Here is a 13,078-nt window from a genome sequence, read left to right on the forward strand (position 1 = left end):
ACAAGCCGGCAATTGAGTTGTCCTGTTCACATACAAACATGCGTCGTGTACCAAGGTTACGGGCGGCCCTTCCGACGGGCATTGTCCCGTCGTCAACACCAGCCGGTGCTCTTCGCACACCCGCAGCAGCAACCCCCGCCTCGACCTCGACTCTCTCCCTAACCTCGAGGGCACGCAACCCACAAACCCGGCGCTACCTCTCCACGACCCCCCTCCGCTCCTCCCAGCCCCAAAACGAACCCCAAACCCCAGCCACCACCGAAACCTACGAACCCTACGAGGCAGCCTACCCCCCGACGACGACCGCACCCGCGCCCCCCCAAACCCAACTGGTCTACCCCCGCCTGATCACCACCGCCCCCGCAGCCGCCGACGTCACCGACCCGGCCTACCGACCGGCAGAAACAGCCGACGGGCTCGAGGAGGTGGGCGGCATCGGCGGGTGGTGGGACGAGCCGGCGCACTGGGGCGGCGCCGGCGGCGCGGCGCAGTTCGTGCAGTCGGTGGTGACGCCCTTCGGCGGCCCCGCCCACGGGCGCGTCTCCGACCCGGCCGTGCTCGAGGTGCTGGCCAAGCGGGCGATTGTGGAGGCGCTGGTGGTGGCGCGGTTTGCGGGGGCCGAGAAGAGGAAGGCGGTGGATCGGCTGTTTGCGCATGCGGGGGGTACGGATCGGCTGGGGAAGATTGTGCGGGCGGAGGTGGTGGCGGGTGCGGATGGGGCGGCCACGCTGAAGGATAAGGCGGACTGGGCGAGGGTGTGGTCGGTGCTGAAGTCGGCGGTGATTTTGGCGAGGGAGCCGCAGCAGATGCTGGAGCAGCAGCAGAGGATGGAGAGGATGATGGGGCAGGTGGAGGGTGAGGCCGCGGAGGCTGCGGAGGCTGCAGAGGCCGCGGTGCCAGAAGTTGAAGCGAAGGGACCAGCGCCCGCGCCGCAACTCACTCCCAAGGTAGCCAAGACCTTCCTAGGGACCTGGAACAACGAGTGGAAGAAGGCTGAGTTGAGGGACCCGGTGGTCAAGTTCTATGTGAGACTCATCACCCGCCATTTCGCATGTTTACGTTACTCACACAACATCACAGGCTGCAAAGCGGATTCTGCAATTGACGGGACACCGCATCCCCGACGGCAAGCTGGTCATGACCCACACCATCGAGGGCCTCCTGCAGCAGCTCGTCGCGCCAGAGAAACCCAAGAAGCTCGCCGAGCTGATCGAGACCAAGGCCGTCTTCAAGGACCTGCCCAACGTCCGTGTCTACCCCAGGAGAGTCACGCCCATCGACAAGGAGCAGATGGTGGGTCGCTGGAAGCTCATTGTCAAGGAGCTAGAGAAGCACGACTTGCCTGTCCTTGGCACGGGCGACTACGGTCCCCCGGTCGAAAAGAAATGGATTGAGGGAAGGGTCTAGGAGAGCGGTTGGTGATGGCCCTGTACATGTCATGGCTGCGGCTGTGTGCATCCCGTGTATCATTTATAATGTAGACAATACCATGCGCTTGTGGACGGGCCTGGCGTCACTGTGTCTCTCGGTTTCTTTGCCCCGGAGGTGTGCTGGGTTTTCTCGTAACAGTTGGCGGGATGCCCAGCTCAAGATGGCTTCATGTGAGGTTCGCTCAGGCTCGGGTCAGGGTTAACTGTGGATACTGGATTACCGCTCGAGGGTTGGATGGACGTCCAAACGGGATGCCCAAGTGGGGTGCCTGAACCACATGCGAATCAAGTGCATCCATCAGCTTCCAAGTCTCACCCCTCTTCAACAAACAGCTATCATCGAATTTGATTCGATAACTTGGGAAGACCATTAGTGTGACAACAACATCTTCGGCCCACTAAACACCCGCCGGACAACAAACCACAGCCCACCCGAAAGAAGAAAGGGGGTGTGTACTACTAATACATAACAGAATCACAACGGCTAATTAATTGCTACCAAATCTCCAATGAGTTCGTCACTGGATAGAGTCTCGGAGGTCCTTAGCGGCCGGGAGAACGGCGGAGATGACCGTTCCACTCAGTTGAAGGAGGAACTTGCGGAGCTTCAGAAGAAAGGGGGAGACGACCTAGCTGTTGTCGTTGAGAAACTTGCCGACAGAGCAAGAGATGGTGAGTTTGATGGCATGGATTAAAATGGCCATTGTAAGGCTAAAATCCAGTTCCTAACTTCCAGCGTCTTGGAGGCCACTTCTTGGGGAGTCTGGACATTTGGAACTTGTCCTCTCTCTCGTGCCTGTCACGGAGGTGCCACAGCAACCCCTGAACAAACAGGCTCTCCGCCTGGTTGGTAATGCCTGTGCAGACTGCGGTGAGAAGCCAATACCAGATCACGAAGCTAGTTGACAACAGAGCTGATAGATCATAGATGAGAACCGGGCCCGGGTTGTTAGATCCGGGGCACTCCGCAGTTTCGTCATGCACATTATCGAAGACCCGAAGGAAAATGGGTTTCTCCCATTCGCGATAGCTGCAGCTCTAAACATATGCGTAGACTACAGTCAGTTATTACTTGACTAGCACATTTATGCACAGAGCTGACTGGATGGTAGAACCCGCGCAAGAGAAGGCGTCAGAGGCTGGTTTGAGCAAAGTGCTCGTTAGCCTCATCTCTGGCGACCGGTTGTCATCATGTCTGAACTCTCTCAGCCATATCATGACCATCTTGGAATTGCTCAGCAACCAAGGTAGGACAATTACACAACGTACTGGGAACATCACTTGGCTAAGAGTAACTAGACACCGAACCCAAGGTTGCCAACCCGAACACGCCCGCCCTCCTTCTCGGCCTAGCAACCAGTGAGAAATACGATGCCGACCTTGACACCTTCATGGAGATCTGCGCACCAGCCTTGGCCTACCTGACGTTCGGCGACTTCCAGCCAGTATTTGTGAAGAACGGAGGCATCGAACTCTTGCAATTGGCGTTCCATCAGTTGTATACCCGCTTCGATACAACAGATCCGGATCCCGATACCGCGAGCCAGCTTAAGCAGGTTGAAGGGGCTTTTCTCACTATCTTTGCCGACATCTCCGATATTCCTGACTTCCGGGCCGCCTATCCTCTGGATAGTAAAACTGTACAGACGCTGGTGGAATGGTTGGCATCACCAAACCTCCCTAACCTGCAAACAGCGGCATGCCTCGCCCTCGGAAACCTCAGCCGCTCTGACGAGTCCAGCACCGCGCTTCTCCGGCGTGTCCAACAACCTCTGATTGACATCCTTTCCCGTGCCATCCCTCCGACTCTCCAACCTCAGGACATCAAATCCCCGGCACCACCCCTCCAACTCACCCACGCAGCCCTCCATTTTCTCAAAAACCTCGCAATTCCGCAGGCCAACAAACCAACACTAGGCGCCGCCCTTCTCGAGCCCGTCCACGGCCTCCTCCCGCTCCTCTGGACATCAACCCGCACACAGCCCCAGCTCCAATTCACCGCCGTCTCCCTCACTCGTCTGCTGTTAGCAAACTGCCCCGCCAACATCCGCCACATCTGCACACCTACCCCAATCAGCAACGCCGCAGGCAGCAACAGCGACAATAATAACCCCCCCAGCAACCTCGCCCTCCTCGTCGCAACCGCCTCCTCGGCCGACGAAGAACCCATCAAGATCGAAGCCGCCCGCGCAGCCAGCCTCGTCAGCCGCGCGCTACACTCCCTGCCCACCACCGACCTGCTCGACCCATCCTGGACCTGGCTGCCCCCCGCAACTCAAACATCCACCGAATCCCCCACCCCACCCTCAACCCAGCCCACCCCCACCCTCGCCAACACTGACAGCAACACCAACCCAACAACCCTCACACACTTCCACACCGCCCACGCCCCCACCACCACAACCCCCTCCCTCCGCCTCCTCCTCACCAACACCCGCTTCCCCGCCCTACGCTCCGAGACCATCTTTGTGCTAGCGCTGATGAGCCGCGCGGGAGAGCAAGGCGCGCGCGCCGCGTTGGAGGTGCTCCACCCGTCGTCCGGTCAGGGCAGGGACAAGGATAGGGAGGGGGCGTGGCGGGCGCTGGGTGAGACGATTACCGCCGGGTCGGAGGGGGTTGAGGTGGAGGGGTTGGTGGCTGCGTTGACGGCTGTTTCGGGGGTTGTGGGGGAGGTGGTTGAGGGTGGGGATGGGGGCGAGAAGAAAGAAGAGGACGGGGGAGTGACGGTGGAGAAGCTGTCGCTGGAACCTCAGCAAATTGGTGGTGGTTTGAGTGTCCCCGGGCAGACGCAGCAGCCGGCGCAGGTGGCCAAGATGGATCGGGAGAACGGAATGGTGCTGGTTGCGGAACTGCTGAGGCACTTTCCCGAGGAGCTGTCGTCTCTGAGGAGGCCCCTGGAGGCAGTCCTCAACAAGGGTGCCGAGTTGGTGGCTCAGGACCGAGACCGTGATAATTAAGCACAAAGATCCCACAAAGATAGCGCAGCTCATCGAAACGTCATAGCATAAACAAGTCAATTAGACCCCAACACCAGACACGGCTTACTTGGCCATCAGTCATGCTTTTTCCTGTCCATTCATTTGCGATGCTCTAGCAAATCCCTATGATGCGTGTAAACTTTCTGAACCCTGTCCTGACGCAAGTCCCCGAAACTACACGGCCATAGCAGAGGGAATCCATGTTCCTCGCCCGGGATTATCAGGAAAAGCAGAAAGCGAGACCAGACCAGACCAGCCAAACGAACACCGGGAACCGTCCTACCCGTCGCCACCGACCCGTGGGAAAACCCTCTATTTCTTGGCCTTCTCCTCCTCGGCCTTGTCCTTCGCCCGCTTCTCGCGGACACCCTGCAGGCGGGCGGTCGACCTCGCGTTCCGGAGGGCCCTGTAGGCACCGCCCTCGACGTTCTGGGGCAGGTCGCCCTTGGAGATCTCGGAGATGCCGGCGGCGATCGGCTGCTCGACGCCGAACGAGGCGCGGATGTGCTGTGTGGTCTCGGCGGTCTGCTGGTCCTTGGGGGTATCGGCCTTCTTGGGCTTGTTGGACTTGCGGGGGAAGACGATGAGGCGGGCCTTGTACTCCTTCAGGCGCTCAACGTTGATGGCAAGGCCCTCCTCCGAGAGGTTCTGGCGGCGCGCATCGACCGAGATACCGATGGTGCGGGCATAGTGCTTGGGGATGCCGGCAGCCTATTTTGATGTTAGAGTCCCGCCCTGGATGCCGTTCGCAAAACCATGTCTTCGTACCTTGATCTCAGCCAGCGTGAAGCCACGGCCGAGGCGTGTCCGGCGGTTGTACTTGATGGTGCTGTGGATCGCAATTAGATTCGGAGTGTCCTTCATGATCGGGTTGTTCGGGGGTAAACTAACGGGCATCGGACGACCGGGCGGAGCTTGTCAACCGGGCGGGGAGCGACCGCGGCGGCCTTGGAGCGGCGCGCCAAACGGCGGGTGACCTTCTTGCCGGGCTATTTTCCATCACAGGTCAGAATTGTGGTCTATCTCGGTTGTCGTGCGCCTCCCAATATCACGAACCTGGTCGAAGTGGCACCGCACACGCCGCTGCCACTGCTTGCGGAAGTCTGATAATTTCGCGTCAGCGTCCTCGTCCCCCGCAAAAAATACTCCTCGTCGCCGTCGGGTCGTGCTCACGGGTGTTGGGAATCGTCTGGTTGTGCTTGATCGCCTGTGTGCCGGAAATGCATCAGTAAAGCGTCGCAAACGTGAAGATGATACGCAATCGCATCTGCCATCGCTCGAGAAGTATAGTACTCACCATTGTGCCGGTTGTGGATCAAGCCCTCGGTCCCTCTAGTTGTCGAATAAATCACCGGTCGTGAAGCAGTTGCAATTTGGAGGTCGCTCGCTTGGGGAAGCTCGCCAAAATTTTGGCAGGGCTTGGAAACCCTATGAGGGCGGTGTGTGGGTCCAATTCGCCAAAATCAGCCATGGTGGGGCAGCCACAATCCGAGTCGCAGTCAAGGCGGGGCTTCAGCTGCTTGCAGCTGTTGCCGGCTGCCCTCTGCGCACTGCAATTGAAGCTTTGGGCCTTCACCATGCGTTCAATTGCTCGATTTCTCGCAACAGAGTCCAGAGTCTCGGTGTTTGGGATGATCAATTCCTCTTCCGTTATTTTGATATAGCAATTAAAAAGGACGCAATCCTTTGAATACTCATTCAAGCAGTGTTCGAGCGTGTCCTGACAGGTCCCCGGCGCGCGGCTTGATGCCAACCTAGATAGTAAGAGGCGCACATATGCTCGTCTGCCTTTCAAACTGGGTTGGTATTAAACAAGCATAGTCGGTATCATTTGACGGGAAGGATCTCAGGAATCTGTATTCCGAACCATCCATACCTTCAGACTCGAAAAATATGGCATTTGCTGACGCCCCACTCTTTCAACCCATTTTCGGTTCTCTCAGAGAAGTCGTTCCAAAGCCGCCGCTGCTTTTCCACCATTGACTTACCCTACGTCGAAATGAGACGTTTGTTTTGCACATGACCACCGTAATGTATCACTCTAACTTAGCTTACTGCGTAGGCTTGCTCAACATTGTCAATAGGACACTGTCCCGCACTTAGGAGCAGGACAAGCTAACAACCGGCTGTGAAAGCAAGGCATGAGATGGGTTAAAGTTGTGAGCCTTGCAGCGAGGGATATATGAGATTTTAACAAAACGATCGCTGTCACTTTGTGGGTGTTTGCTCTTAAATTAAACCTTGAGGCGGACTTGTCGGATACTATATTGCATGGCCATGAACTGGGCCTGGGTGACCAACTCTCCGTAGTCTGAACGCAACAGCCCCGAAACTGAGTTCTCAGCCAACATCACCAGGCGCTCAGGCAAAGACGCCGCGCCCCCGCTGTCGCATACCCAGCGCCTTCACCTCCTCCGCCTTGACCGCGCTGAACCCATTGACCTTCCCAGTCACAGGGTCTCTCGTCAAGCCCGCTCCCATAGCCACCCCGCCCGCTCTCTGAGGCAGTCTCGCCAGCGCCTTACTAACCGCATCATACACCCCATAAAACTCGTGCACCCTCACATCATACCGCCTGCCCAACACCTGCGTCGCCAAACCATGGCCCATCGTAACCCCCCACACGCCCCCAACCAAGATAGCATGCGCATCAGCATCCTCATCCCGCTCCAGCAACACCGAGTACACGGCCCCCGTGTACCGGACCGACCTCGTCGCATGATCCCTCGGAAACACCCACTTACCACCCTGGAGCAGCTCCACAGGATGCCACGGCGTGACCAGCAGGCGGCTCCTCCCCTTCCCAGACGGCCCCGCAGCAGCAGCAACCAGACACATCTCCGCCCTCCTGACCGGCATCCTCAACACAGCCGCCACCTTCCGCGGTCCACGCGGCGTAACCACCTCCATCCCCGCCCTTAACCGATTAATCCTGGCCACCCCTTTCCCGCCCGCCAACAACACAGGCGAGCACCCCGCAAAACACCCATTGCCCACATGATTATACCGCGCCATCGACACCGGCGCGGTATACGTCTTCTTCTGATTCCTCCCACCAGGCCCGCTACGCCGGACGGGCGGCGGCACGGGGGGCGGCAGGCTGTCGAAGGCCTTGTCGAGGCGGTCGCGGCAGCGCTGGAAGAGGGGGCTGTCGACGCCGTACTGCAGGGGCCCCGCGTCCTTGAACGAGTTGCACGCCTGCCGGGCGTGGGCGCCCGCGAGGGAGGCCAGGTAGTGCCGCCCCCAGCGGTGGTAGAAGGTCGGGTCGAGGAGGGCTAGCGCGACTTGGCCTGTCCAGGAGGACGGGTTGGTGGTGGGGACCGGGGCGCCGCAGATGTCGGTGAGGAGGGAGCGGCAGCCGGCGTGGCCGCCTGGGGTGGTGGTGAATTTCGGGGAGGTGGCTGGGAGGGAGGCGACGAGGGATTGGAGGAGTTCGGCGCTCTCGGTGGGTGGGCGCCCGCGGGGCTCGTGCTCGTGTTGGACGTTGAGGGGGGAGAGGGTGGCGAGAAAGGCGATGAGAGCGGCCCGGGAGAGGTGGTGGGCGATCTCGCCGGGGTCAAGTGATGGGGTAGAAGCGAAAGGGCTTTGGTGGGCGACGGCTTGGTGTACAGTCGGGCTGAAGTGCTGGTACTCGAGAACGGCCGTGATGGCGGGAGGCGGATTAGCTCCGGCCTCCTTTCGAATAGCTGCTGCCGGGTTGCCATAGTGGAGGCAGATGTCACGAGATTGGCCATACTGGATGTTGTCGATGGGAATGGTCAACGAGGTCATGGGCTCCGGGACGTCGCCTTCCAGCTCAACCGGCTCTTGCCTGCCGACGGCTTCCCCTGTCATCTCCTCGAGTTTGAGATAGCTCGGATATGTGAGGCGCAGCTTGGCGTTGTTGGCAAATGTCGACTGGAGATGAGCAACAGCATGGATAAAGACAGTACCCTGCGTTTGTTAGTTTTACGAAAGTGGAATATTTGAGCTCCTGGACTCACAAGCATGCCAGCGTCCGGAATGAAGGAGTAGTTGCCGCCGCCGACCTCAGCAATCGACTTCAGCAGCCCCGACCTAAGTTCATAGCCGAAGCCAAAAGTGTGAATGGTGGCCGGCAGTGGCTCCATGCTCCGCAGCATCGGAACATATCCCTTCGGGGGGCACATGTGATTCGGCATGCCGTCTGTGAGGACAAGCAGGGCGGGTACCCTGCCGGTTGAGCCGCCTTCGACCTCGGAGAACAAGCCGAGACCATCGCGGATGCCGTGCCACATGTTCGTGGAGCTTAACGGTTCCATATCCTCGATATTCTTAAGGGTCTTGGCTTTGTTCTCGTCCGTCATGGACATGAGGGGTTGGAGTACCTTGTTTTATTTAGCAGGGTGTCGCTGCACACACGCGAATAGTTCCTCACCTTAGATTGGGTTGTAAATGTCACAATTCCCAGGCGATCTCTGGAATCCAACGTCGCCACGATAGTTCGAGCCGCGTGTTTGACGAGGTCAATAACCCTCAGGCCAGTATCCTCGCCCGCCTCCTCTCCGGGCTTTGAAGGCGCAGGGGCCTCATCTGCCATACTGCCGGAGATGTCGATGGACAACACAAGGTCGCAAGGAACATGGTGAAGGTCGGTGTCCTCCGGCTCCCTCGGCGGCTGGATCTTGACAATCAAGCCGCCTGTCTCATGCTCTGACGAGAAAGGGTGCAGTTGGAGCTGGAGCGAGTTGCTCGGTTTCTTTGGCCCGACGGCGAGCGTCAAACCGTTCGCCATCGCAGCATTACCGGCTTCGTGGCTTGGGCAACCGCCGACTATCTTGGTGAGAACCATAGCGTCGATCTGCCAATTCTCTTTTCACGACAACAGGAAGGTTGGCTCGAGTACTGTTGTTGGCGATTCAAGGCCGAGATGAAGAGGAGAAGAGCTAGACTCGGCCGCGGTGCATGGGAAGGAAACCACCTTTATGCATCTTCGACATCGAAATCAACATGCAACGAGGGGTCAGGGGCTTCGATGTTGATTCGATGCCGATTCCGCCCAAGCCCAAGGCAGCCTTTTAGGCATTCTCTGCGACAACTAGGCAACTCAGCCGCCATTTGGTTCGGACATTGACTGTGTGGCTCTCCGCAAGGCGGCAGCGCGGTCTAGTGACCCCACCGCTCCCCGACGACTCACACTGCCGGGCCACGGTGCTCAATTGAGAACGCCGGAAAGCCGTCTCGCCGGTCTGACATCCGATCCGGCCAGTGACCGCAAATCCCAAGAAGCGCCTTGGCCCACTGCCGAAAGAGGCAGCCAGGCACTCCAGGAAAGGATGGGCTCAGGAGGCAGCAAAGCCGTCCTTGGGGCCCTTTTCGGTCATTCACCGCAGCGCACTTTCCATCTCAATGAATTTTGTGCTTCCAGATTGTTTGTTGATTCCTTCCATTCCGGCTTCTTGTCTTTTGTGCTCAAGTTTGTAGAAGGAGCCTGTGTGGCTGTGACTGGCCGGACAAGATCAGGTGGGGCTTGTGGGTGGATCCAGTTTTTGTCTTTGTGTGCGTGTTTGATGTTCAAGTCTGCCACAGGAACAGCCCCCGCTTTTCCAAATTATGACGGGTCCAGGTCTCTCTTCGGGGCCTTCCGGGTCAGTTTTTGGGGTGCTTTACGACAAGGTCCGCGAGCGACGTCATCTCCTGGCACGTGAGCAACCCCAAAATCGGACGACGTTCGTAACACGCATGTGATACGAAAGCCAGTGTGGTATGAGTGACGCCGCCTATCAGAGGTGATCATTTTGAAAGCAAATGTGCGAAGAAGGCTCGGCCTTGAGGCAGTGGAAACCTGGACTTGGGCATGCACACCCGCCTGTTCCAAAACGGGCCACGAAGCTCAACAACTGTCAATCCCGTCGATCTCCAAGTTCCTAGATCAGGGCCTTAGTGTTCAATTCGTATGCTGTTTTCTACTGTCCCAATTATTCTTTCTGTTTACTTCGATGGCAGTGTGATGAGGATCTCGAAATGGACAGGTGGCACCCGGCACCCACCACGCTCGAGGTGTGTAGGCAGGGACGCCAGGGTACTGAACCCCCACTGATGTCATCGAAATTGGCAACGGAGAGTACCGCCATTCCCCCCACAGAATACCACTTAGCAAATGTTTAAACCTCATGGCTTCCTCCCATTGGAAGCAGCTTGTCAGTCCGGCCAATCCGGGGTGCATGATAGGCCGTGGGGATGCTACGATGATCCCTGAGCTCAGGGAGGCAGGCGCAGCACAACCGACCACACTTGCACCTTCTCAGCCGGCCACCCCCAAATCCTCGAGCCACATTTCCCTCTCTAAAACACATCCCGCGGCGCTGGAGTTGTGCTGGGGCGTCTTGGGCGTGTGCCCGGCAGCCAGTAAGCTGGTGTGCCTTGCAAATGGTTCCGACTTTTGCCGTACCCCGGGGCGCCATCCCACAGTCGAGCTCTCTCATTCGTTCCCAGATGAGACAAAGGACTGAGGCTCCCGGGACCCTTCCACCACCATTGTGACAGGGTCAAAAACTTTGCCACTCTCCCCTCCCCCCAGCTGCGAGCTGCAAAGGTATATATTATCTGCTAGATCCCCCCCCTCTCTCTCTTCCCCTCCTTCACACCACTCGATCAAGCCATCAAACTTCCGCCTCCCTTCTGCAACATCGCATCAAGCTTGCCAGAAATTCCAAACAAACACAATATCGACCTTGATTGGCATCAACCCCAAACCAAACACACATCCACCAACAACCATCTATCACACCATGTCTGCCTACCAACCTCGCTGCTGCAAGTGCGGGTCTATGCTCGTCATCAGCACCTCTTGCGCCCACTGCCAGCATAGCCAATGCACCGACTGCATCTAAATCTAAACCGCCGAGCCCCATCTCGACCTCATGCCGTTTTCCCTTTTTTTATTGGCGAGCCGCTTCGCGGCGGCAGTCGATGGCATTGTCATCATCCCCACGAGGATGACGCCAGTTACCGAACCAACCCGCCTCGATCGGTTCATTTGCGTCGAGCAAGTACCAACCATGTACAACACCACATTTTCACCCATGAGCTCTTCGGAACGGGGGTGAGGCTCGACTTCAGCCGCATCATCTGAGCCTGCGCGCTCGGATTCCGAGTCTCGCAGCTCATCGGCCAACAAGACTCTTTTACGGGTGGCTTTCTTTGCGATTTTTTGCCGGAGTTCTAGGATGGGCGTCATTGGATTTAGCGTACGACGGACAGTTCCGTTTCGGACAGGTTGATACCCCGAGGACTGGTCTGGAATGGAGATGGGAATTAGTCGATTGGCATGTTGGGGGCGTTAAATATGCCGCCATTCATAGCTCAATACAAAGCACTTTGCCTTGCATATTTGGTGCCCTGCGTTACTTGACCAGGTTGGTTCATTGGTGCAACACCTTATTTTAACTCCCAGTTACACGAGCCTATGCCGTTCATGGTCATTCAACCTCATCTGGTAGTTTCCAGTCTTGCCGTTTACCACCGCCTCAAGCTACTCCTGATGCATCTTCTCCCATCCTTGCCGCTCTAGAAAATTAACAATCCTGTTTATAAAACTGCCACCACAACCTAACCGTCGAGTACAATGATGGGCTTGCCAACTGTCTCGCTTTCTTAACGTCAAACAAGTTCTAGATATTGACTGACTAAATCTTGTGTGGATCATAAAATACAAACTTAGAAAACATAACACTGTTAAAAATATGAAAAGTGTTAATTGAAACTGCTCTTGCCAAAAGTATATTCTAAATTTCATTGTCGGTGACATCCACCCTTTGTATTTTGTAGTTTAGGTAGCATTCTAGAGCAATGTGTATGCTAATTCCACATAACCAACTAGGGAACACCCGTGCCTTACAATATCCCATCCCACATCTTACTCTATTGGCATCACTCTGGTACCTGGCGGTGTCTCGGTCTGGGGCCACACGAGAGCTTGACAAAACGCGGCAAGCTAATAAGTCTGCATGATCTGTAACCGAGTCATGCTTAGCTTTTCACATATCTTGAGGTAAATGACTTGACTGACTCATTTACCGTGAGCCCGGTACAGTACATACACAGTCCAACATTCCATGGCAGTTGTTCAAGTTTCTGATTTCGTACCTATTGAGAGAGCGACACAACCCTAGGTACATATAGTTATAGTAGCGGTATCAAAGTAGCTGTTTAAAATACAAGACAGCAGACACCGTCGTGCAGGCCCCCTGTTTCATATCTGACTCACTCATAATAGGTTATATTCAACCCAATCAACTGCGGTTCTAGTGGTGGGAGCGCGTTGTGACGTTGGTAGAGTACAATCAGCAGCATCACTCAAAATGACAACAAACCCCGGTCAATATGAGCATGGCTCAAGCAAACGGGGAGTCCCGAACTCCTCCCGAACCCGTAGGAACAAGGAGGGGTAAGGCCTAACACCTCCGTAGTAGTGTAGCGTAGCAACCCGGGGGGCTTGGGGGTTTGGGGTGGGCTGGACGCGAAGATCACGGCCCATAAGGCATAGGGCGACAACAAGCGCGGCTGTCTCGAATAAACGTGGGTGTGAGGAGCTCGCTCCACGACCACTCGGCATGCCCGATTCAATTCATCTTTCCTCGAAGGATTGGTTCGCTTGGCGGGATTGGTGGAATGGTCAGATGTGCCCCTGTTTGGACCCCTGGTTTTGGC

The 13,078-nt window shown here is 56.9% G+C and overlaps 3 protein-coding genes across 3 annotated transcripts; 1 reads left to right on the forward strand and 2 right to left on the reverse strand.

Moving 5' to 3' along the window:
• Positions 1 to 38: 38 nt before the first annotated feature.
• On the forward strand, positions 39 to 4,387 carry F5144DRAFT_596235 (uncharacterized protein; the record flags this gene model as incomplete). The annotated part of the gene is made up of 8 exons (XM_066790777.1): positions 39 to 1,025; positions 1,081 to 1,401; positions 1,805 to 1,881; positions 1,945 to 2,102; positions 2,167 to 2,301; positions 2,359 to 2,490; positions 2,730 to 2,986; positions 3,077 to 4,387. The coding sequence occupies 8 exons, from the start codon at positions 39 to 41 to the stop codon at positions 4,385 to 4,387; spliced, it is 3,378 nt and encodes a 1,125-aa protein (XP_066638744.1).
• Positions 4,388 to 4,451: 64 nt separating this feature from the next.
• Positions 4,452 to 5,800, reverse strand: F5144DRAFT_585679 (60S ribosomal protein eL13). Its single transcript, XM_066789709.1, has 6 exons — positions 5,706 to 5,800; positions 5,582 to 5,615; positions 5,465 to 5,511; positions 5,300 to 5,397; positions 5,177 to 5,237; positions 4,452 to 5,119 (listed from the first exon to the last, which is right to left on the reverse strand). Exons 1-6 carry the CDS (start codon positions 5,706 to 5,708, stop codon positions 4,721 to 4,723), a joined length of 642 nt encoding a protein of 213 aa, XP_066638745.1. The 5' UTR covers positions 5,709 to 5,800; the 3' UTR covers positions 4,452 to 4,720.
• A 633-nt stretch (positions 5,801 to 6,433) lies between these two features.
• F5144DRAFT_385356 (hint-domain-containing protein) lies at positions 6,434 to 9,460 on the reverse strand. Its single transcript, XM_066784660.1, has 3 exons — positions 8,805 to 9,460; positions 8,392 to 8,754; positions 6,434 to 8,341 (listed from the first exon to the last, which is right to left on the reverse strand). The coding sequence occupies exons 1-3, from the start codon at positions 9,216 to 9,218 to the stop codon at positions 6,770 to 6,772; spliced, it is 2,349 nt and encodes a 782-aa protein (XP_066638746.1). The 5' UTR covers positions 9,219 to 9,460; the 3' UTR covers positions 6,434 to 6,769.
• Between the last annotated feature and the right edge of the window lie 3,618 nt (positions 9,461 to 13,078).

This window comes from Chaetomium tenue (assembly GCF_020726465.1).
Source record: "Chaetomium tenue strain MPI-SDFR-AT-0079 chromosome Unknown F5144scaffold_7, whole genome shotgun sequence".
Taxonomy (NCBI): domain Eukaryota; kingdom Fungi; phylum Ascomycota; class Sordariomycetes; order Sordariales; family Chaetomiaceae; genus Chaetomium; species Chaetomium tenue.

Coding starts and splice junctions, on each gene's coding strand:
- F5144DRAFT_385356 (XM_066784660.1), bottom strand. CDS start 9,218: ATGGTTCTCACCAAGATAGTCGGCGGTTGCCCAAGCCACGAAGCCGGT. Junction 8,755..8,804: donor CATTTACAACCCAATCTAAG/GTGAGGAACTAT, acceptor AAATAAAACAAG/GTACTCCAACCCCTCATGTC. Junction 8,342..8,391: donor TTCCGGACGCTGGCATGCTT/GTGAGTCCAGGA, acceptor TAACAAACGCAG/GGTACTGTCTTTATCCATGC.
- F5144DRAFT_585679 (XM_066789709.1), bottom strand. Junction 5,512..5,581: donor CCAGACGATTCCCAACACCC/GTGAGCACGACC, acceptor CGAAATTATCAG/ACTTCCGCAAGCAGTGGCAG. Junction 5,238..5,299: donor CGCCCGGTCGTCCGATGCCC/GTTAGTTTACCC, acceptor TGCGATCCACAG/CACCATCAAGTACAACCGCC.